Source organism: Leptonychotes weddellii, chromosome 8 (assembly GCF_054177405.1).
Source record: "Leptonychotes weddellii isolate Sample4059 chromosome 8, ASM5417740v2, whole genome shotgun sequence".
Lineage (NCBI taxonomy): Eukaryota > Metazoa > Chordata > Mammalia > Carnivora > Phocidae > Leptonychotes > Leptonychotes weddellii.
This window is the reverse complement of record NC_138376.1, coordinates 99,906,021-99,930,733: the sequence shown is the minus strand read 5'-3', so window position 1 is coordinate 99,930,733 and position 24,713 is coordinate 99,906,021. Positions and strand designations below refer to the sequence as shown.

At 40.6% G+C, this 24,713-nt stretch overlaps 1 protein-coding gene across 8 annotated transcripts in view; it reads right to left on the bottom strand.

Annotated features, from left to right (window-relative positions):
- The window catches only part of L3MBTL3 (L3MBTL histone methyl-lysine binding protein 3), a 120,553-nt gene that overhangs the window by 63,903 nt on the left and 31,937 nt on the right, over positions 1-24,713 (bottom strand). For 6 of the 8 annotated variants that reach the window (XM_031031603.2, XM_006736654.3, XM_081828992.1 and 3 more), the window contains exons 5-13: positions 24,299-24,373; positions 22,713-22,872; positions 21,468-21,600; positions 19,347-19,431; positions 17,722-17,813; positions 15,650-15,754; positions 9,317-9,452; positions 7,343-7,434; positions 4,476-4,627 (exon numbers count right to left, since the gene is read on the bottom strand). In XM_031031603.2, coding sequence (XP_030887463.1) covers positions 4,476-4,627; positions 7,343-7,434; positions 9,317-9,452; positions 15,650-15,754; positions 17,722-17,813; positions 19,347-19,431; positions 21,468-21,600; positions 22,713-22,872; positions 24,299-24,373 — 1,030 coding nt within the window. The remainder of the gene's footprint in view (positions 1-4,475; positions 4,628-7,342; positions 7,435-9,316; positions 9,453-15,649; positions 15,755-17,721; positions 17,814-19,346; positions 19,432-21,467; positions 21,601-22,712; positions 22,873-24,298; positions 24,374-24,713) is intronic. The other 2 variants (XM_031031605.2, XM_006736655.3) reach the window with 1 other exon arrangement.

Genomic DNA, 24,713 nt, shown 5'->3' with positions numbered 1-24,713 from the left:
CCAGTCCCCAAACACAGCTTTGTTTGCCCCCCCTGGGCCTAAATATGAGCAAATGCTTTCCTTGGCCAGGAATATTCCATCCCAACATCTAAGTACTGATTCCTATCCTCCTTCATGGTCCAGCTCAAATCCCACAGCCTCCAGGAAGCCTTCCCCAAGAACCCTCCATTCAGTCAGTCAGTCCTTCCCTCCACCGGCCACCTTAGACCGCAAGTGGCTGGTTCTACTAAGCATAAACCACCTACCCTGCAGCCTAGACAGTGGAGTCTGTAGTTTCTGTCCCTCCCCAGACCCTGAGCCCCTCAGGGCAGAAGTGCAAGCTTCCTAGGTTCCTTTCATCTCTGTAACTCATGACCACCATCAACCCATGCTTCTCAAATGATGACAAACCTATTAACTTTGACACTACTCTTGGAAACTGACAACATGCTGCAAACTTTTCAACATTACTTTGGGGACAAACATAATATTACTATTACTCTCAATTTATAAATGTAAAAGAACTCCATCTCAAAACAAAACAAAACAAAACCACAAAAAACAAAGAACAACAACAAAGTTTGGAGATAAAGGCCCTAGCCTCCTGTTTGTTCTAATTCACTAACTCAATGCTTCTCTTTTTCATAGATCTGCTTGTTGATTTTTTTGCCCTGCCTCACCTGGGAGACCAGACCGAAATTCAGGGACAGCTGAAGCCACAACCTCAATGCGACAGCTTTTCTACTCAACAATCAGCTAAGTCCTGCCATGCCTTCCTGGTTCCCATACGATGAGATCACATGAAAATAAAATTTCTAAAAAGAAGGTTCCTGGCCAGCGCCTGGGGGAAGGGAAGGGATGCTCCTTCACATCAGTGCTCCGCTGCGGAGCCCAGTTTTCAGGCGGCGGAAGACGGGAGGAGAGGCGGCACACTGCTTTGGGAAGACAGCGGCATCCTCGCCTGGATGGTGTTCCTCCCCAGCTTTCAAGTCCTTTCTAGTTCTACTATTCGGAGTTATTTAGGATTATTAATAAATCTAATGACTGTCAAGGGGATAGATTTAAGCAGCTAGCAATTACCAGTATAATAAAAGCACCTGGAAACCCAGAGGTAAAGCAAAATTTATTCTAACATATACTATTTTCCTTTCATGAAAAACTACTTCAACTCTGCATAAATTTTCAGTTTTCCTCTTTGGAAGGAAGAAACGTTTCACTGCATTTGTACTACTACTAATGTACACAGATTTTATACAGCTGACCCCTTGAACAATACGTGTTTGAACTGCATGGGTCCACTTCTATGTGGATTTTTTCCAATACATACAGTGCTATAAATGTGTTTTCTCTTCCTTACGATTTTCTTAATAATATTTTCTTTTCTCTAGCTTACTTTATTGTAAGAATACAGTATATAACACTCATAACATACAAAATACAAGTTCATCAACTGGTTATGTGATCGGTAAGGCTTCCGGTCAACAGCAGGCTATTAAGTTTTTGGAGAGTCAAAACAAATTTGTGACTGCGCTGGGAGTGAGGGCCCCTACCCCTGCCACACTGTACAAGGGTCAACTATACACGTTTTCCAATTCCCAGTAAGGTAAAAAAAGAGGTAAGATCACTATCCAATTCAAAGGGGAAAAAAAATCTCATTTCCAAACTATTTTAAATTGGGAAAGCAATCCAATTTGTAACCTCAATTGCATACCTAAACAAGTAATTTATGCAGATAAAAACCATTCCAAAATTCAAAGATCAAAGAACATAATACTAAATAATGCTGGAGAAATTCCAATGCATTTAAGCAATTTTCAATGTGCCATAATTACATATTGAGAAAGAGAACACACTGCACTTTTTCTGACAATTAACAAAATATGATTTCATGTCAATAGTTAAAAGTGTAAGTAAATCCTCAAAGTACATTCTGTCCTAAAAATAATTAGTTTGTGCTCATAAAAGTACAAAAATCAGTGTTAAAAGAGATCATTTTTTTTAAAAGAACCCAGTATCTTTCCTATTCCCTAGGCATTTGGCATCAAAGAAAAATGAATGTGACAAAGTCTTCTAGGCTTTTCATTACTTTTTTCCAGAAAAATGTTTTTAAAGGAAATGTATCTTATGTCAAATAAACAACTTATACTTTTCAAACTCTCTAATACATCTAAGACCACAAAAATAACAAACATTTACCCATTTTGTTTAAATCAAACAAAAGCTAAAAAATAAAAATCTCCCTAAATGAATCAGAACTTTAAAAATAAAAGCACTCATTCTAGCAGATTCTAGTAATTGCTTTAAAGTATCACTTACTTATTTATTTTTAACTTTTTTAAAGATTTTATTTATTTATTTGACCGAGAGAGACACAGCGAGAGAGGGAACACAAGCAGGGGGAGCGGGAGAGGGAGAAGCAGGCTTCCCGCGGAGCAGGGAGCCCGATGCGGGGCTCGATCCCAGGACCCCGGGATCATGACCTGAGCCGAAGGCAGACGCTTAACAACTGAGCCACCCAGGCGCCCCTCACTTATTTTTTTAAATATTTATTTAAATAATCTCTACACCCAACATGGGGCTCGAACTCATGACCCTGAGATCAAGAGTCACAAGCTCTTCTGACTGAGCCAGTCAGGCGCCCCTAAAGTATCACTTTATTAAGGGATCTGGTCATCACTCTGGTACTGTCATCATTATAGCACATCAAACACAGCAGGGGAGAAACACGTTCGACCTCAGAACAGATTTATAGTGTTACTAAATTTAAATGTTTTCTCATCGATTCCCTTACTCAAGTTAGGTACAGATAATTTTGAATGAAACAAAAACCACCAATTAATAAGAAATATGAGGAACAGATGAACATGGTAAGCAATATGAGAATTCAATCAGCAAATCCAGACTGTGGAAGACTCAATAGGACAAACACCCTGGTTTCTTCAGTAAAAGTTATAAGGGGTAGAAAAAGAGGAATAGGAATCTATAAATTAAGAGATGAAGAGAAACATCAGAACAATCACAAAGTGTACGCCTCATTTGGATTTAAAACCACCAAATCTAAAAAAAACAAAAAACAAAACAAAACACAAAAAACCAAAACTAAGACAACTGGGAAGAATGTTTAAGTATGTTAATAACGTTACGGCATTTATAACATTATGAATTTGAAGAAAAAGAATCCCTATGTTTAAAAGATACATACTGAAATATATACAGATGAAATGCTATGCTATCTGGAATTTGCTTCAAAATAATCCTGGAGTGGGGATTTTAGGAGAAGGAATACAGAGAAAACAAGAGTGAATTTTAAGTTGATAATTATTGATGCTGCATAACGGCTACAGGCAGGTCTCTCTTATTCTGCTTTTGTACATGCTTGAAATGGTCTATATTTCAATAAAAATTTTTATTGCAAACTGAATGAAAAGACATGCTATGGGGAAAATTATGCTTTGCAGAAAAAAGCTGGGGAAAAACACACCAAAATATTCAGAAGTACTTGACTCTGTGTGGTATAATCATGGAACTGCTTGTCTACCCTTAAAAAAATTCTGTAAAAAGCACATGTAATGTATAATAGAAAGCATTTAAAAAATATGAATAGCAAATGGCTTTCAATGCCTCTCCTTTTTAAAACAATATAAGTAAAACTGGTGAGTGTCTAAGAATTTAATTTGAGGAGTAATGGAAATTATTGATGACTCTGCTGAATTTTTAAATATAGGCATACTAAAAGGTAAGGTCAGGAAACAAGCTTCCCCGAAATGTAGCAACACCTATATAAATTATTATTCAATTGATACTGTAACACTAGCCATATTTTATAAAGATACGTGTCACTGCTCTAAAATGTTCTCACTGCCAGTGTTCTAGGAAGGAATTAAATACTTCAGAAATGCCTTTCACCAGGAAACTGAATTGTAATGATCAATAAACATGAATTAGGTATGGAAATCATTATTTCAACTCCTTAATCAAAATATGATGGCTTTATTGTATACAGTTATATAATTTTATAATATTTTGCTCCTACTACTTTATGCAGTTTGTCCCCAAACTCTAAGGATTAAAAACAATATTCCTCAACTAATTTATTTATATCTGGCAATTAAAAATGGTTCAATTAGCTACTGGGAATAAAAATATGAAGGAAAATTAAAATATTTTCTGAGAAAATGGATACCCACGATGAGGGGGGAAGTATGCATCTCTGTGCACTCCCACGTGAACATGTGTTGGGCAGGAGGTAAACCACACTTCCACAGCAGGAAGTGAGTTAAAATACGAGACATAAAGTCGAATTAAAGGATACTATTTAGAAATATGTGCCATATGAAACAGGTGAAAAGTCAAAAATCTGAAATGGGAAGGAGTGGGACAAGGCACTGTTATTTTTTGTCACGAGCTTGGCATTATTATTGTTTTCAAACCATGTACACCTGGTGGACTTGAATACACCCATTACAGAAAGCACACAGCAACGGAAAAGGTCTCACCAATAGTCATAGCTCTCATCCCAGTTGTCAAAATGTACCAGGAAACGATTGTCCACCATATCTGTTACCGTAGCAACACAGATGAACGCAGGATTCTTTTTGTCTACAGCTTCAAGCTTCATTCCAACTCGAAAGCCTGACGGGATCACTGTCTACGAAACACACAGATTTAATTAGAGATAAGCACACACTTAACAGTGAGATCTGGACCCTCTCTACACCTCCCACCCAAAGACCTGGCATCCGTCAGCTGCAGTCACGTTATTTAAAGAGCATGTACTAGTTTTAGAGCAGGGTCGCTTTCCAATGAGCAGCAATGAGAAAACAATGTCCTGTTGGTACACCCAAGTCAACTATCTGGGTATCAAGACTAAACCACCCATAACCTCACAGAGTTTAGTTAATTTCAATATGTGTTTTGGCACTGCAGTTACCAGTTGGGCAAGTTTAATTCACCATATAGTTCACTTTTTGCTTTTCTTGTCCTTGATTACAGACTTAACAATGAAAATTATTTCACACAAAATATGCACTTAATCAAGTTAGAAATGTGTATGAGTCTGTGCAAGTTCACTCCCATTTTTGAAAAGATCTCTCTAAAGAGTACTCTACTGAAACTAGGTCATCTTCAGACATGAAAGGCTGTAAATTATTACAACTTTTACCTAACACTATAGATATTATTCACAAAAGCACCAAAAGAACTGGCTGAACATATATAGCCACTCAAAATAGTTTGTAATATAAGGAAAACCAAATGACCAGCCATCTGGGACATGGAACTAAGACAATAATAGCTCAGTAAGATTTAGTGCTTGAGGTGCAGTAAAATGTAAACATTCCTTAGGATCTTGTGTGAGGAAAACTATCCTAACTCGGAGAAGTGTACTGGGATATTACTAATGCCAATCATAACACACAAGTCATTTCTGCCCTTCTAAAAAAAAAAATCCTCTGCCCAGACTTAAGTATACAGATGCTATTCTAATTACTTTAAGCAAAACAAATGTTATCTCGGGCGCCTGGGTGGCTCAGTCGGTTAGGCGACTGCCTTCGGCTCAGGTCATGATCCTGGAGTCCCGGGATCGAGTCCCGCATCGGGCTCCCCGCTCAGCGGGGAGTCTGCTTCTCCCTCTGGCCTTCCTCCCTCTCATGCTCTCTGTCTCTCATTGTCTCTCTCTCAAATAAATAAATAAAATCTTTAAAAATAAAAAAAAATTAAAAAAAAACAACAAAAAAAAACAAATGTTATCTCCCATTTTACTATAATTATACAGCTATCATTACAAAAATGTAGACAGCCACATATCTGAAAACGTTAGCAGATGTCTTATATGAATAGAAGGAGTAGGCATTAATGCCACACAGACACCTTGATGATACATTTAAGTCCTGAAATTATTTACCAGGGTTCTGACCACAAATATTTGAATATTCTGAGGTAGAAGAATCTAGAAATAGAAAAATTACTTTCTTCTTGGGTATCAAACTCATAGCCCAAGATTAAGCTGTGTGCTAGCAATGCACAGAATTTAAGATGATGGTTCAAGGCAATTAATCAAATCCTTGACAGAATGCATCCTCAGAGAACAGACAGGGATTAGGAGGAATCTTGGAGCAGGCCGCTGAATTTTCCACCTAACTGACCTTCCTCCCTTGTCTTGACAGAGAATACCTACTGACGACACAGTATTTACATTTCAGTAATTAAGCTCTCCTCTCAATTAAGGGATTTTAAAATAATGATCTGGCTCATTAGTTCTATTAGTTACCTAAACACACACACACACCCTCTTGAGTTCTCTAATTCGACCTGGCTTATGCTCAATTTGATCAGAGACTCTTTTAGTCATCAGACCAATGCTCAAAACAACTGGTTAAAATCATTTCCCAAATGGAAGGTATTTGGAATGGGTGAGAAAGTTTCTGCCCACTCCTAATATTCATTTCCATTTGGAGGGAACCCCATTATTGAAACATTATTGTCTCTTTCTACATTCTCACTCACTGTTACCTGACTGGTGATTCTGGAAGAAGGAAGTGGTCATACTCTTAAAAGTAAGTTGACCTACAGGGCACGCAGTTTCCATCTGCTCCTGTCCCTGCAGGGATGTAGGTCTGCCCTGGTCCAATGCTCCTGGGCTTGGGGGATGGGGCAGAAGGGTCAGGAAATCGTAATTCTAGGTCTCAGAATCACAAAGCTCATTCCTCAACAGATAGAGGCCATGCATGTACTCCAACTGAGCCCTCATCTGTTATAAAGATGGTATTTTGGCTTTCCACCTGCTTGCTCTCTGTTAATTCCAATTAGATCAGAATGTGGACAAGAAAGAAGAGTGTAACATGTTGGGCTTCTTCAGAGATGCAACAGGGAACACGCCACGGAAAGTGGGAACACAGGTCAAAAAAGCAGGAAATACATACACATCCAGACTTTGCTTCTGTCATACGGCAAAATAAAGCTACACACTGGAGTGAAGGTAAATCATCGTCCCTAGCATGCAAATACAAACAGGGCTACACTCATCTCACTGCATGAATCCCATGTGAACAGCACTCTAAGCAAGGGACACTAACAATAAAATATCCTGCTCAATTTCAATTTTTTAAATGTACTTTTACTGTAAATCACACCAGGGTTTCATACTATGTTGCCTTCTACCCTTAAATAAAACACAATAACCATGATTTGTCTATGAAATATTTATTCATGATGATTTTAAGCAAATTTTAAAATTTAATTAAGAGTACTCTATTTACCAAAGCAATAAAATTTACTATAGTCTCTTGGTATCACTTTTAATTTAACCTAGGAAACACTCAAAAGTCATTTCCCTTGAAAGGAAAAGTATTTTGGATGTACTTACTATATTCTGATTTTCAAATAATGACTTGGGAGCAGCTTGAGCTTTGCATGTCTTAAGATAGGTCTGCCAATTAAATTCTTCTTCTTTATAACCTTGGATAAGCACATATATACGGACTTAGTAAAATGTCAAAATACTTCACACTTAATTTTCCATTCCCACTTTTAGCTATACTTCTAACATGTTGAAATCAAACAACTGATTTTTTAAAAAGACAAAATTTAACTCATAATTCGTAACTATAGATTTTCTTACACAGGCTGTGTTAATTTCCAACAAATCATATTACTTTTTTTCAATTCCGAATGAATGATAACGGATATAAAGAAAAGGTAAAAGGAAGCAAATACATATTAAACTCAGGTCTGCGTCTTATTACCAGGCCATTTCTACCAGTATTTAGGTGGAACTGCTCAGCAGTAGAGGAGTAAGCCGGAGGAGTCAAAATCTTTATTTTCTCCTCCCCTGTTCTATTTTGAGAAACTCACTTGTAGGAACAAGTGGGAAACTGGAGAAAACAGTAATAAAACAGAAAAATCTTTTTAGCCTATCACCACCAGAATGACAATTCAAGATTTATGAAGTAAGCATGTTGGCAAATTACAATAATGGAAATGTCCTTGCCTTAATGCTCACAATTTCACATATAATGTTGCTGAAGCCAATATTTCCTTTAAAAAGGAAATTGAGTATTTTATTTTATCTGCTCATGTTCTCTCTTCTACTTCCATTGAAGTCCAAAATGCAGCATTAAAAGTACAGCTAATAATTCGCCACATATAGGAGGTCAATTTATATAAAGGCATGCACATTTTCTTTTTCACCTTCATTTTTTTCTCTGTGTTTTTGTTTAATCCTTCAGCCATCTGAAAATACCATTCTGCCATTAATTTTTCACTTAAAACCAAAGGATGGCTAGTGCATGAAAAAATGAGAGTCCTGAGACAGGCCAAATATATCACACTAGTCACCTGGATCTTTGACATCAAGTAAACAATACTGAACATAACAGTTGAAAAGGAAAGAAATAAGATATTGTTAAATACATTAGGGATGGACTGAAAAGGACGGTTGTTATTCTTGGATCTTTATGTAAAAATGAAACAGGCAGAATGACTGCCAGACTGTCCTATAAAGAACTCAAGAATAAAAAATAATTGCTATTAATTCAACCCCCATCTAAACCAGCTTTTAATGCTATATTCTCCTTTCCAATCTTCTAAATATTAAGATTCATGAATTCAATGCATAATTTCTTGAGATTCTCTATATAATGAAATATCAGTAAGTAAACTTAGTCATTTAAATAGGTTAGAACTAAATTTTTCAATGTGTTTTTTCAAGGATACATGTATTTATCCATATGAATAATATGGATTTGCACAGTACAGGTCCACTTATTCATATCTTCTCTTCCTTATGATTTTCTTAATAATCTTTCCTTTTCTCTAGCTTACTTTATTGTAAGAATATAGTATATAATCTATGTAACATACAAAACATGTGTTAATTGACTATTTATATTAAGAGTAAAGCTTCTAGTCAACAGTAGGCTATTAGTAATTAAGTTTTTACCGAGTCAAAAGTTACATGTGGATTTTCAACTGTGCTGGGAGATAGCGCCCCTAACCCCTGTGTTGTTCAAGAGTCAGGTGTGTGTGGGGGTGGGGGGGGCGGCGCATGGGTGTGTGTATGAAAGAAATCTGTAACTAAAATTTGTATTCAAAATTAAGTATCAATCAAATATTATTTTATATACAAAGAAGTACATGGACATAGTTTATTCTCTTAAATAGGATTCTACTTTTTACATTTCTTTCACTTTAATGAATGTATTTTTCTTCATAAACAATAAGCTTGAATTTGGGCCTATCTGAATCATTATAAAGTCTGAATTCTTAAAAATTCCAAATCACCATGTAAGGAAAGAAGCTTTTACAGAATTTAAAATATGAAACAGAAAAGTGACAATACCTTTCGGAGGATGGAGTTTATGGCCAGTTTTCTCACACCACCCCACTGGGTGAATATCCAGAGCATCTGCATTTACCCAGAAGTCATAGCAATCAGAATATCCATCAAAGTGCAATTTTATCCGGTATCCACAAACCTGAAATAGGTAAAGCATGATGACTGACTAAAAAAACAAAAAGAAATCCAAAATACCCAGAATATCTATGTACAAAACTTACTTACAAAATAAAACAAAATCTATTGATTTCAGTGCAAGAATAAACATGGACATCGGAGCACCTGGGTGGCTCAGTCGGTTAAGCCGCTGCCTTCGGCTCAGGTCATGATCCCGTGGTCCTGGGATCGAGCCCCGCATCGGGCTCCCTGCTCAGCGGGAAGCCTGCTTCTCCCTCTCCCTCTGCCTGCCTCTCTGCCTACTTGTTCTCTCTCTCTCTCTGTCAAATAAATGAATAAAATCTTTTAAAAACAAAAAACAAAAAAAAACCATGGACATCAAGTGTAAATAGCCTATGTTAATCAAAGCACGCTCATTAACAGCAACAAAAGCAAGTGAACAAAATGACAAAAATCTAAAGGCAAAGGCGATTCATTGGGAAGAGCTGAGCTGCGGTGCTTTGGCATTCTTCCCAGTTATATTAGGAGCACACAGATACTGGGGGAAGAATGATTTTCCTACATATACACGTCCTCTCTGCATTCTTTATTTTGTACCAGCACGTATCACCAAGGAGGGCCGGCAGGGAAGGAGACGGCCCCACACAGGGTACGCAGCCCCTGCAGAGTCCCAGGGTTGACGCCCTGCTGTCCACTGCCTAAATGCTGGCCCTTAGCCTTTACAGAGCTCTGCAGACAGTGACATTTGGCCAGATCAAGGCTGGTACCTAGAGGGAAGTCAATGGCTTCTCCTCTCTACCCGTAGCTGGGTTGGGAGAAAGAAAGGCCTTCGTCAATTCATACTTAGATGAGACAGGTTCCCTGGAATGCCAGTAAGAACTCACTTTATGTAATGCATGCTGAATGCTGAGGCCATGCATCTGTCTGAACGGTTCCTCTTGGGGAAGTTCTGAGTTAAAAGGCCACATGGGTCTAGGAGGTCTCAGCTGGGTCACTCTCTGCCTTGGGCTCTTAGAGAGAAGTGCAGCCTCTCAATCTCCTTGCCACCAGCACCTCAGATGTGGAACCACACAACACCCCAGACCTCTAAACACTCCAAACCAGAAGCTTGAGACCAGAGCACAGAGCCAGGGCAATTAACAATCCCCGAATAATAAGGCAGCTGTCTATTTACTGCCACACTATTAAAATCCAAGTGGCAAAACAAACCGTACAGGATGAGTCAGTGTATGAGAAAAATTATATATACATGAATTCATGTGTATTTTTATGTGTGTGCACATATGTGATAGTCTGTATACATGTATACACATAAGTATATGTATTTATACACATTTATGTACATACTTACACATGCACATATAAATGTAAATTCACAGTAAAAAAAGCTCTGAGGATATATGCCAAAATACGGACGATTTCTTTTGTTTTTTTTTTAAAGATTTTATTTATTTGACAGAGAGAGACACAGCAAGAGAGGGAACACAAGCAGGGGGAGCGGGAGAGGGAGAAGCAGGCTTCGTTGCCGAGCAGGAAGCCCGATGCGGGGCTCGATCCCAGGGCCTCGGGATCATGACCTGAGCTGAAGGCAGACGCGTAACGACTGAGCCTGGGTCCAGGTGCCCTGACAATGATTTCTTCTGAGAAGTGGGAATGAGAACGGAGAGGCCAAAAGGGAAGGATGGGCTTTTTATATTTCATCTTCTATATGAATATTTTTTCAATTAGAATGTCTTGATATGTTACATATATCAGATTTACAACTGAGCTGACTCCCTCCAGAGAGACTAGAGTCCCTCCGCAGAGCCAAGATGGGGGGTTCCTGCGAAGTACGTCTCTGCCCCCCGCCCTATATCAACCCCACACCCAGAGGGAGCTCAGTGGCTGCTTCTCTCCTCAGTCTCAGAGCCAGGCAAGCCTACTCTGCCTCACACTCCACTGTCTCTGGTCAGTGCCTGAGAAACAATCCCCTTTTGTGACTTCTCCCTCTAGTCCCCTGGGGTCATACTGCTCTGAGCTTCACCTCCTGAGTCAACCTCCCCGCCTCCTCCTGGCCCCACAATCTCCACTGTGTCTCATGCTCTCTGGAACCCTCTGCTTTGGTAAACAATCTCCGACATCATCAAACTCCTTGTCCAAAGGCATATGTAATGCACCCCTCTCAACCCTTCCCTCAAGTGGAGACTGCTCCTTCTCCCACTTTCTATCCCTCTGAGGCTCAGGAGAGGTTACTGCCTAGGCCCCTGCTCCTGTGAGTCCCGTGTCATGTGGCTGCATCACCAACTCGTCCTTATCATCCCACATACCACCCTCCCAAACATCCTTTCTCACTCATCAGACACTAAGCTCTGGCTTCCTTTCTTCCTTTCTCTCTCCTGAGTAATTCCCTCGTGCGCACAGATGACTCATTCTGTCAAAGGACCCTGGCTCCTTGCTCCCTGCATTTCTTCTCCACTTCAGTTACTCTCCTGAATCTTGTCCCATGAGGAACTAAACTGCCTCTCAACTACTAAATTAAAACATCTAGTGCTATGAAGACATCCTCCTATTCAGTTTGCTAACCCGATTACTCCCTATACACACTTCTTCCTCAATCTCATTGAAATGTCTAGTATCTCCCAGAAGTTGATCCTTCTTTTTCCCTAGCATCTGCCCTCACCCTGAGCCTTCCTTCCCTAGCAATCACTGAGAACATTTTCTTGCCAACATTTTTTAATTGTTGGCCTCATGTCCCTCCTAAAACACATGCCTGACAAAATTCCATTACCCCCTCGATCCACCTAGTCTGCACCTATACGTGGTCTAGGGACTATTGCTGAGGGGGAAAAAAAAATTATTCACAATTTCCTGTTTGCAAATTCACCTACGTGATAAAATTTACTTGTAATCCAAAAATAGTACTCGTGGTGTTTGGGAACAGATGCACAGAGAGTGGCGAAAAATGTGAGCTGCCTCTTGTGCAAGTTCCGAGGTGAAGTCGAAGAAAGCAATGCGCTCTCTGCCTTGTTTTCCATCTCATTCTGTAAGCCAAACGCCCTTTGCATAGTCAGTTTACTGCTACATTTTTCACATTTGTGCTTTCTGTTGGCGATTTTGCTATTTAAAATGGCCCCCAAGCACAGTGCTGAAGGACTGGCTAGTGTCCCTAGTGCAAGAAGGTTGTCATGGGCCTCATAGAGAAGACATGTGTTAGATAAGCTTCAGCAGGCATAAGTTATAGTGCTGTTGACCAGGAGTTCCGTGTTAAAGAATCAACAGGCGATATTAAATAAGATGTCATGGAACAGAAATACACATAAACAAGGTTAAATATTGATCAGGTGACAGAAATGTTGTGACCAAAAGCTCACAGGAACCTAATCCTGTACTTCCCCTGAAGTAGTGGTCCAGGGTTTGCTATTTATAGGATCAACTTCCACAAATGAGAACCAAATGCACCTGTAGAGTGGACTCTCCCTCTGTGTAGCAATCCTTCTAGATAGCCATGTCCGGTTCCCACTCCCATTCTTCACAACAGCCTTTTCAAACCCTCCTCCCTCTCCTTCAGCTACCATGCCCATGACCTCCATCGTCACTCTCAGTGATTCACCTTCTGTGGTAAAGAAGCTGTCTTGAACATGTGACTCCAAACTAGCAAACCTGCCCATGCCTGTGCACACCCACCCCCTCCACCTCCACCCTGCTAGAACCCAAGAAGAGATTCCTGCTCCTGGCTAAGGCTGGGTCTCCTCATATATCCTGGATCTCAACTTCCCTTAGCCCCTCCTTATCAATTATCTGCTCTCTCTGAGCCCTCCAATCCGCTGCTCCCTAGCTGCTTTTTCAGAATTAATTCTCCAGTCTCTTCCCATTATTAAAAAAAAAAAAAAAAAAAAGGGCAGGGGGAGGGAAGAAAAAGAAAAGTAAATAAAGACTATCTCTCAGGCTTAGGCAAACAAATTCCCCCATAGTCTTGGTTAAGAATGTAACAACTGGCAAACCTTTTTGGAGCAACAAATAGCAGCATGCATCAAAAATTTAAATTTTAATCACGCTCACAAGGGCACTGTTTGTAATAATGAGAATGATGAGAAAGTGAAGACCACTCATTTGTTCATCAATATGAGAGAAATTAAATGAATTACAGCAAATTAGTAAAATGGAACACCACCCAATGCTTAAAAATAATATGTATATAAAATATAAGATACACTGTCATAAAAGCAAGCTCCAAAAATTATGTATTATACCATTTATATGTAAAAAAGAAAAAAATATACGTATATGTATTTTTACAAATAGAGAAAACATCTGGATGGAACACAGTGAATGCATAAGGGTCATTATCTCTGGGATCTGGAATAAGGAAAAGCAAGGAGTGTGATAGAGGACTTTTCTTATAATGTATATTCTTTTTTTAAAAAACTATTTTATTTATTTATTTGAGAGAGAGAGAGAGGGAGAGGGAACACAAGCAGGGGGAGTGGGATAGGGAGAAGCAAACTCCCCACTGAGCAGGGAGCCTGACACGGGGCTCGATCCAAGGACCCTGGGATCATGACCTGAGCCGAAGGCAGACGCTCAACCGACTGAGACACCCAGGCGTCCCTATTTTAATGTATGTTCTTATACTAGTTGAAGTTTTCATGATGAGCAAACATTACTATTATAGTAAAAAGCTAGACAAACTAAAATATATCTCCTTCAAAACGAGGAGTTGGAACACACACAACACACACACCTTAAAAAGATCCCCTTTTTTACAGCTAAACTTCTCAAAAGCAGTCTACACTTAACTGAATCTGCTTCTTCACAATGCTTCCTCAATTATTTAGGGAACTAAGATGAGCTAATATATGGCAAGCACTAAGCTCAGCATCTGTCCCATGGTCCTCTCTATGTAACTGTATATCATCATTATTTACCATAATTGTCATCATCCATCAGATGTTAGTGTGTTCCACAGGAGCCAAGCTTCTTACAAATTCACTAAGTCACTGAAAGAATATTATGATAACTAAAACTAATACACAAGAGATCATCTTATTCTTTTGGGGGGAATTTTTAAAGACTTTATTTATTTTGTTTTCGAGACAGAGGGCACGTGAGTGTGGGGATGGGCAGAGGAAGAGAATCTCAAGCCAACTCCACACTGAGTGTGATGCGAGGCTTGATCCCATGACCCTGAGATCATGACCTGAGCTGAGCTCAAAAGTTGGATGCCCAACCTACTGAGCCACCTAGGTGCCCCTTTGGGAGAATTTTTAAAGACACATACCCCTGGCTCAAGAGAGGGAGGAAGGTGGAGGCTAGCACAGGAGGAAAAAGTGAATTCTGCACAGGAGGAAAAAATAAATTCTAAGAAATGCTCTCAGTAATATACTAGACTGACATATATATAAATAGACTTGGACAATTTTTCCTAAAAAATTTCACAGAGGTACCTTGAAATACTAAAAAATACACAAATATCTGTTGGTCTAGTTCTTTTTCTTTTCTTTTTTTTTAAAGATTTTATTTATTCATTTGAGACACAGAGATACAGAGACAGAGAGAGAGCATGAGCAGGGAGAGAGGCAGAGGGAGAGGGAGAAGCAGGCTCCTCGCTGAGCCAGGAGCCCGATGTGGGGCTCGATCCCAGGACTCTGGGATCAGGACCTGAGCCGAAGGCAGACGCTTAACCGACTGAGCCACCCAGGCGCCCCTCTTTTCTTTTTTTTTTTTAAGATTTTATTTAATTATTTGAGAGGGAGAGAGAACAAGATGGGGAGGGGAGGCGTGGAGGGAGAGGGAGAAGCAGACTCCCCACTGAGCAGGGAGCCTGATGCAGGGCTCCATCCCAGGACTCTGGGATCATGACCTGAGCTAAAGGCAGACTCTTAACTGACTGAGGTACGCAGACGCCCCTGTTGGTCTGTTTCCTATGTGAAGGAACCACAGTACGACCAAAGCTATGGAGTCAGATGGACCTGGGGTCAAATCCTGGTTCTATCACTTTGAAGCTGTGTGGTCCTGCATACATCACTTAACCTCTCTGAGCCTCAGTTCCTTTACCTATAGAACAGGAATGAAAAAACATGACCTGCATAGGATTCTTGTAGAGATTCAGTGAGTTAACGCACAAAGCAGTAAGTACAATGCCTGGCATGAAATAAGCACTGAACAAATGGCACCTTTTCCCATTATTAAAACCCCAGAATCACCACTGTATTGCAAAAATAAAGACAAGGCAAGGCTTACCTCAGCCACAGTGAGGACACAGTACACAGACTGATGCTCAGGGTCCACACCTTCTAACTTCATGCCAACTTTAAACCCATTTTTGTTATATGGAAAGGACTGATACTAAAATGCAAAATGACAGCAGTTTTAGTATTTTATCCTGAACGTCCAATTAAAATGTGAATAATTACCATTCTTAAATAAAGACTAACAAATACATAAATAATTCTTAAAAATCCAAAAGAAAAGGACCACCAAATAATCCAACGATAAATGAACAAAGACTATACACAGGTCACAGAAAGGGAAAAGTTTTACATATCTGAAAAGATGTTCAACCTCACCCATGAGAGTCATACAAAGTAAAATTACACTAAAACATACTTCCCCTAATCAGGTTTGTCAAGATCAAAAAGTGTGGTAACACAGTGCGGGCAAGGCTCTGGGAGGACAGGCGCATACATACATCTAGCAGGGGTCGAAACCGGCACAACCTCTAACCACCTCCCAGTATCTATGCGAACAGGACATGCGGTTTGTCTCAGCAATTCTAATTCTGGGAAATTATCCAAAGAGATACCCACATTATGTGCAAAATGACAGGTGTACAAGGTCATTCACCAAAACATTTATTTGTGGTTGTTGTGTATGTGTCATATATTAACATATGTGTGTCAACCAATAGGGAGCAGCTTAACTTGTTATGGAACAGACATAAGATGTCATATTATGAATATAAAAGAATGATGAAGGGATTCATGAACTGAGATGGACTCCTTTCCAAACTAAGTTTAAAAAAAAAAAAAAGCAAAGTCTAAAACAGTGTGTATGACATGTTACCATGTGGCTGAAAATGGGGAGGACAGGATCTGTGTATATCTACTGCTTATCTGCACATACAATTTTCTAGGAAGGGGATGGAAGAACTGGTAACAGTAATCACTTATTACTGGGAGAGGCAAATCTGGGACCTAGAGGACAGGGCTCTGAGGGACATACTTCACATTCTTCTAGTACTTTTACAGGGTGAATTACATGACTGTTTTACTGATTCAAGTAATTAGGTATATTTAAACTTTTTTTAATGTAAAAAAGTCTATTCTACAAAGAATCAAAGTTACAGAAAATAATCAGATAGAACAAGTTCATACGTAATTACAATTACGTTTAAATTAAATATTCCTAATATAGATGTAATCATCATAACATTTACTATTCATCATTTTTTAAAACTGCTTATCTGAATGCATATCTAACAAGGTATCAATGGAGGATTTATTACATGCCATGATTAAATATAATTAAATAATTTAAAACAAGGTTCAGCGGACTACACTCTATGGGTCAAATCCAGCCCACAACCTGTTTTTATAAATAAAGTTTTACAAGAACATGGCCATAGCCCTTCCTTTATATATTGTCTATGGCTGCTTTCATTACAACAACAGAACTGAGTTGCTGCCACTGAGACCAGATGCCCCACAAAGTCTAAAACACAGACCATCTGGCCCTTTTACAGAAAAAGCTTCCTGACCCCAGGTTTAGCCCGGGGATGGCAGCTCCCACTCAGAACCACACTTGGTATCTATACTTCCGAGCTTAAGTCACTTAAGACAAAATGTTTTTATTACAGTTAATAAAATACAATAACCTGCTTTTAGATTTTTGTTGTGATATTATATAAACCTCTAACTCATTTTCATTTCTCCCAAAACCGTAATGTTGACATGAAATTTCATGCCAGGTTTTCTTTATCTACGAGCTTTTCGGCAGTAGTCGAGGTACCCCTCTTAAAATTACTGAGTGAAAGCCCAGTAAAGGTTGAGAGAAAGAGCATGTGTATCTCGACATGTGCCCATGCATGTGGCATGGGGGGGGAGGTGGTGGTCAGCATATATTAACGTTAGCTGCCCTCGCACTTACCCCTCCACATAAATACACTCACGAAAAACAATATGCTTGAGAAATTATCCCAAGTCACATTTCCTAAACAAACAACGCTAATTCCAGATCAGAATTCCAGAGCTTTCGCCCTTGTAGACAACGCCCTGACAGACAATGCAGACAGTGTTTTCTAGAAGAGTCCGTACCTCCTTGAAGAGCTTCGCGGGCACCGCCACAGCCTTTTCCTCCTCCAGATAGGATGCCCAGCACCAGGCTTTCTTTCCTTTAGGAGGCAAACCTGAAAAGCAAGTGAGACTAATAGGCTAGTAGGGTTCCCAAATCTAAGAAGTCAGAGGTGTATCTTGTGAAGTCTCACTTCCCGAACCACTACTATGCCGGGCCATTCTTTTACTTCCATGGCTGGCAGTTCCGTCTCCTCCTGGCCCCTCTTCCAAAGAAGCAAAAGCTAAGGAGTAAACTGTGGTGTATGACCAGCTATGATGGCAGAAGAAAGCAGCAGAAGAATTTAGAATAAATGAAGGACACAACACAGGAAACCAAGATAGAGCAGTATCATGACACAAGATGATCAAAAAATGTTTCCTGAAATCAAGAAGCTAAGGACTAAGAAGAGGCCAGTGCACTGAGTGCTGAGGGAATGGCTGCTAATTTGGGAGGGGAGGGGGTGGTCAATTCAGCAAGGGCCAGATTTTGAGCTGCCAAAGAATCTATAAGTGATAAAGACATGCAGCCAGCCAATATCAATTTTATTTTGGATTAATTTAACAAATAACAGAACTGAAAGGAAGAGCATAATATCTTGATGGGTAGCGAAAGTTATTTGGCGAATGAGATTTGAGCAGGCTAAGATGGAGCCCATGAAAAGAAAAAAGAAATTCTGAATACCTAAGGGAGAAAAAAATAAATGACTGGAGAACAAGGTCCCAGAAGAGCCAGGACCCCGAAGGTAGAAAAGCAGAAGGGAGAGAAAGGTTAAAACATTTGTGAGGCAGAGACCAGAGTGAGAAATTTACCCCCTCTCATCTCAGTGATGTAAAACAGAAGGTCATCTCCCCCAAGAATATAAGAGTTAGGCTGTGTGCCTGAGGCAGGCAGAGATAGTTGAAGCTGTCTTTGAGGAACTGAGAGATGAACGAGCAAGGAGTGCATCCACGCGGCGAGGAGGCACACTGGCTTCCTGGCCCCGGTTTGCAGGGACAACATGAACGGTCAGGTCGGCGGAGGGGCTGCCCTAACATGAAGGGCTGGCGGGCAGATGGGATGGGTCAAAAAGGCGAGACAAACCCCTACCGGAGGACACTGAGGCCTCAATGGAAATGAGCTCAGGACCATGCTGAATAAGGAGGCAAGGTCATCCAGTCAATTATAAAAGGAAAGGGTCTGAGGACTGGATTCATCATAAAAATAAAGTGTTGCCTAAGGAGCAATGACAGAAACAAAAATGGTTCCTCATTAGGAGGTTGTGGTTTGAGAGGAAACATTAAAAACTTAAAGTCTTAGGAAATGAACAAGAACAAAGGTTTTAGTCAATGTGCAAAAGTAGGAAAAAAAAAAACCTATTTGATGGAAAAATATAGGAAGATGTTTTCATGTTTGCACGGACACTACTCAACAGTTCAAATTTCCATTTTTTTCCTTATCTACATCTTCAAAACCCTGATTTTTATTGACAAAATTTAATCAAAGAAAAACCCAAAACAGTATCTTCACTGCCCTAGTGTACATTACAATTAAGACTAAAATGTCTACCTGTGTGAAATGTTTTCCACTTCATAAAGCCACAAGTAAAACCTTTCTTTCATCAACTTACCCTGCTTCAATACAGCTGAATCACCTCGTCTTTTCCTTCGGGCTCTCTGCGAACCCCTCAGGATTCTTCCATCTTGTTTGTTCTCCTACAGCAAGAAAGGACAATTAATGATTTTAAAAGAGCATGAAACTGGCACCAATGAAAAGTTAGAGAGCTGTCAGAAAGCATTATTATTTTTTGTACGTTTCTTCAATTTCACTTCGTAACTTTTAAAGAAAGAAAGAATATAGGTCATTTGAGAACCGTGTTGCTTTTGGCCTGAGGTCATTATAAAATAAGAACGTTTCCAAGAATCACACTCTGCACCAGCACAGATACCAACCCCTGCCTTCTTGGAGCACTTGCTTCTTATAGCTCCTTGACCACTGTGTTCGGATTTTCCTCACACCCCACTGGCCTGTCTTTCTCAGTCCCTTTGCTGGTATCTCCTCTAACCCACTTCCTTTCTCTTCTCTATTGAACCCCTCTCCCTGGGTTTTAAATATCGTCTGTCTGCCAAATATCCCCAGTCTGTATGCCCTGACCTCTTCCCTGACGCCACACTCATGTATCCAACCGCCCACCTGGGATCTCCACTTGGACACCTAATGAGCATCTCAAACTCACCATGCCAAAGGACTCTAGATTCTGACCTCCAGTCTGGCCTTCCCATCCTCGATAAATGGCGTCATTATCCAGTGAACTGTTCAAGCCAAAACCTGAGTTATTCCTGATTCTTCTCTCTCCCTCACACACCGTGATGACCCTGCCTCCAACACCTACCCTAAATCCAGTGACTTCTATCCTCCATAGCCCTCTTAATGAGTCTACTGCAATAAACTGTGGGTTTCCCTGATTTCATTCTCGGTCCCACATACCAACGCTAGAGCCATCGCTTTAAAACATAAATCATATCACCGTATTTCCTTGCCCTCAACCTTCCAGTGGCTTCCCATCACACACAAAACAGAATGAAACCCCACTAGTCTGGTTTCTCATGAAGCCTTACATGGCCTGGACCTCTTCAACTTCATCTTACTCCACTCCCCCTTAACCTGTAAGGCTCAACTAAAAGGTCTTTATTTCCTCAAACAAAACACGTCACACAGGTTCTTGCCTTAGGGGCTCCCCCCCCCCTCGCCATTCCGTTGCCCCGGGGCCTCCTCAGTCCTTCTTTTACAAAGCTGGCTCCCTCTTATCACCCAGACCACACTGTTCATGCCACCTCCTCTGGGAGGCCTCCCTAACAACCCAGCTTAAAGGAGTCAACCACTCCTGGTGCCCTCCTTTATTCTCCCACAGCACTTATCACAGGCTGCCGTGTCTCCTGTTTATTAGATGTCCCCTTAAAAGAATGTGGTGTCCCTGAGAAGAGATCCTGTTCTCCTGCTGCCGCACATCCCTGTCTTCCCAGCTCCTAGGAGAGAGACCAGCAAATAATTGGTGGCTCAACACTGATCTGAAGGGAAAGTCTTCAAGACCTCAAAGTTCACTTTTCTTTTTTTTTAAGATTTTATTTATTTATTTGAGAGAGAGAATGAGAGACAGAGAGCATGAGAGGGAGGAGGGTCAGAGGGAGAAGCAGACCCCCTGCCGAGCAGGGAGCCCGATGCGGGACTTGATCCCGGGACTCCAGGATCATGACCTGAGCCGAAGGCAGTCGCTTAACCGACTGAGCCACCCAGGCGCCCCAAAGTTCTCTTTTCATACAGGATCACGAATATATACTTTAGAAATAAGATATGTATGTTTTAATTAGCACATTCTGAATTAGTTTCCTCTAAATATACCTGACATTTGTCTGCCATTTTCTACCTACTTGCATAGTTTTATGAGATCTGCAATTTACCAAAATGGGATTGACATTTTTGCTATCGAGAGAGATTGAAGATTTTGCTGTGGCCTCTCCCATCAGTAATAAATTTCAGCACATCCTCCTTCTTCAGCCTGAGGGAGGAGTCCTATTACTATTCCCATTTTGAAAGGTGGACAGTGACACCCAGAGGAGGGTCGGGAGGTAACTTGCCAACAGTACCATGGAGTGTCATGGAACCACCAATGGAAGTCAGTGCCTCTGACCGGGGTGCTACTCTCCTAAGAAGCACCCCCGTGCCCCTTGGTAGGTGCGCAGGAGATACTAACCATCTCGTCATCTCTCTCTTCTCCATCCTCCTTGGAGTCGGCTTTCAGAGATAATTTCGGTTTCTTCTTCCGACTACACTTAGGATCTTCTTCCTCGTTGTCTTCTCCTATGTCCCCTTCTTCCTTCTGATCTCTGTTGTGTTTATAAACCCAAAATAGTGACAGGAAACAATACCTATCAAACATCTACATGTGGATTATCATGCAACTTAAAAAAAAAAAATTATCCTCCAAGGGAAAAACATGAACCACCAGGAGAAGAGTGTAGGCATCAGAATTTCATAGCTAAGGAACACTTGGAACCACTGTCATGTGTAACAGCTCAGGGTAGAAAATGGAAATTAGCTTATATATTAATTTCAAAAGGGGATCAGCGCTGTATGTGAAACAGGCTCTAACAAGTTTAAAATCATCTGTCTTTCACATCTGCCATCCACACTAATAAAAGAATCAATTATTTAGAGATGTTTTAGTCTTCAGGGCCATTTTAATGCAAGGATCTAGCAATTATTAATAATGACAAGTGCAACTGAAAAAAGGCCAAGTGTAACTTTGTAAAATAAAAGCTGGCCAACAAAAACAGACAATTCCCAGGCCTATGCTGGTGAAAATACATGGGAAATGCCACGAAAATATAAGGGTCAAGTCACTGCTTTGTGGTACAAAATTATATGCAAAAATGCACCGTGGTGATTAGCTGAACTTGTCAGACAGTCCCTAAATGGCCAGGGCCCACAGCACTGTCAGCCACAGAGCACACCTCTGTCTCCTAAACCTCAGTCTGCGCTGAGGTCTGAGGTCGGGCAACTCATTACACAACTCTCTACGGCCATCTTCATTCAGCTGGTCCCCGGTTTGTGGTGGCTCCGTTTCATTGGTGGAGTTTTGGGTGAGTTACCTAAGAACCCCCCACATATAAACAAAACTGCTTTTCCATAAACATCCGTATCATCAAAATGTATGTGGTCCAGAGTCACTGAAATACTCTCAGCTAGGGAGCACACGAGGTCATCAAAAGGCTGAAGAGACACAGGTCACCCTTGCAGACAGGACTTATGCAGTACAACTCAGACCAGACATGATGGAAGTAATGGGGTCAGGGTCCACGCGTCTCTAAAGGAAAAGTCTCTGGGGGAAAAAAAGGGCATGAGTGGGGGACAGATGTCAGAGCGCCTCTGTATTCCCAAGCACCATGACACTGGACTCTAAAACCCGTTTTACAGATGGAACAGGGCAAAAACCTACTTGTCTTTGATATGCCGGGCACAATTCTGGCTGCAATAGCTTCCTCCAGAAAGACACTCATCTACATTGCCATAATGACAACAGTTCTCACAGAATTGAAGCCCCTCTACTTTCACTGGATCCTTCAACCTGAAAGGCATCCCAGTCTTCTCCGAAAAGACTAGAAGACGAAAAGGAGGAAAAAAAAAAAACAAAAACAAAAACAGTGAAAGCCATGACAGAAAACATTCCAAAATACATTTACACTTTTTCCTCTAATAATTTTGTTAGCGACACAATAAAAGAATAATGTTTGTTGAATGAATGAATGACCGATCTATAGTTCGTGGGAGGGGGAAGAGAATGGACTTGGCTGGAATCATTCAAATCATTTACCCAACAAAAAATATTCTGCAGAAAAGATAAAAGTTTATCCAAGGCTTTTTCTACAGAGTTCAAAGTAAAATAAAGAAAATTTCATTACTAAACTCGGAAGATGAAACTGTCAACCTACAGAATCCTATTTTATAGATGTATCTTTGACACAATTTAAAAAGGGTCATCTATGTTGTTTACCTTTTGATGAGTGGCTTTGTTCTGCTAAATTGGCTAAATCACCACCGATGCGACTTTTCATGTAAAAGGTCTCCTAAACCATAATGATCCAAATCATTTAGGAACTCACGCTTCCTTTTGCCTGAATGTGTTAGGCTAATCATTCATTCAGCAAACATGTATTAGGCACCAATTTACGCTAGACACTGATAATGATAGTACAGACCCTGCCCAAGAGAGCTCACAGTCTAGAAGAGAAGACAGGCAAGAAAACCAGTATTTATAAAAAAATGTGATACATGCAATTAAAGTATGAACAAGTTCCAGAGGGAGTACAGAAGAAGTGATTCACTCGGCCTGGACTGAGGTCAGGGAAGGACTGTCTCATATAAAGCCTCAACTGGGTTTTGAAGACCCAGAGGCATTTACCAACTGGACAAAGAGAGAACTGGCACCCCGGCCAGAAGAAAGAGCAGGGGCAAAGGCAAGGGAGCACAATACCACATGATGTGTTGGGAGAACGACATGGAATTCAGTGCTGCCAGCCCTACCAGGACACCGTGTACGGACAGAACAGAGGGCAAAGACACCGCAAGCCCGTGGGTGGTGCCACCCAGATCTTTGTATGTTCGGCTACAGAGACAAGAAGAAATCAGTGAAGTGTCAGGTAAGCCATCTACAAAAGTTCCTCTGACTTCAAGGTGTGGGATCAATTAGGTGAAATTAGCAGCAGAGTGATTCTCGAGGTGGAGTCTGCAATAGTTCAGGTGAGAGCTGACAAGGACCTACACTGAGGCAGTGGCGCTGATCATTAGGAGAAAAAGCCAGATCTGAGACGTACTTAGGAAATAAAAACCAAGAGGGTTGCGTAACAGGCCATGGGACTGGGGGAGGACAAATTCAGGATGACTCCTAGATTTCTTACTTGTCCACTGGGTGGATGGTGCTACCACCAACTGAAATATGGGTTATAGAAGAGCGAGCAGGTTTGGGGGAAGGGAAGAAAGAAATAGAAAATGAATCGCATTTCAGACATGTGGAGTTCGAGGTACCTGTGGGACATCCGGGTGGAGATGTCCAGTAGGCAGGTGGAAATACGGGCCTGGAGCTCGGGGGAGAGGTCGGGGCTGGAGATATAGATTTAGGAGTCATCAGCATATAGGTGTTAGTTACAACCATCGGAGTAGATGAGAAAAAAGTGGCAGACTTTTGGCTAAATCACCTGGGTAGGCTATTACAACACTGGATTTACTTGATAATTTCCAATTAACCTTGTCCTATTACAGATCTGGCATTAGGAAAGAAGACAGTTTATAGTTATTTTAAAATATAAAAGTTGGTTCCATATGAGTTTTGTTATAGAAATTTACTTAAGAACACATGACATGAAAATCACCCAGGATTTTCAAAGTTCCAGCCTATTATAAAACCAGACAGTCTTATTTTAAAACTCTCAAAAGAAAGAAA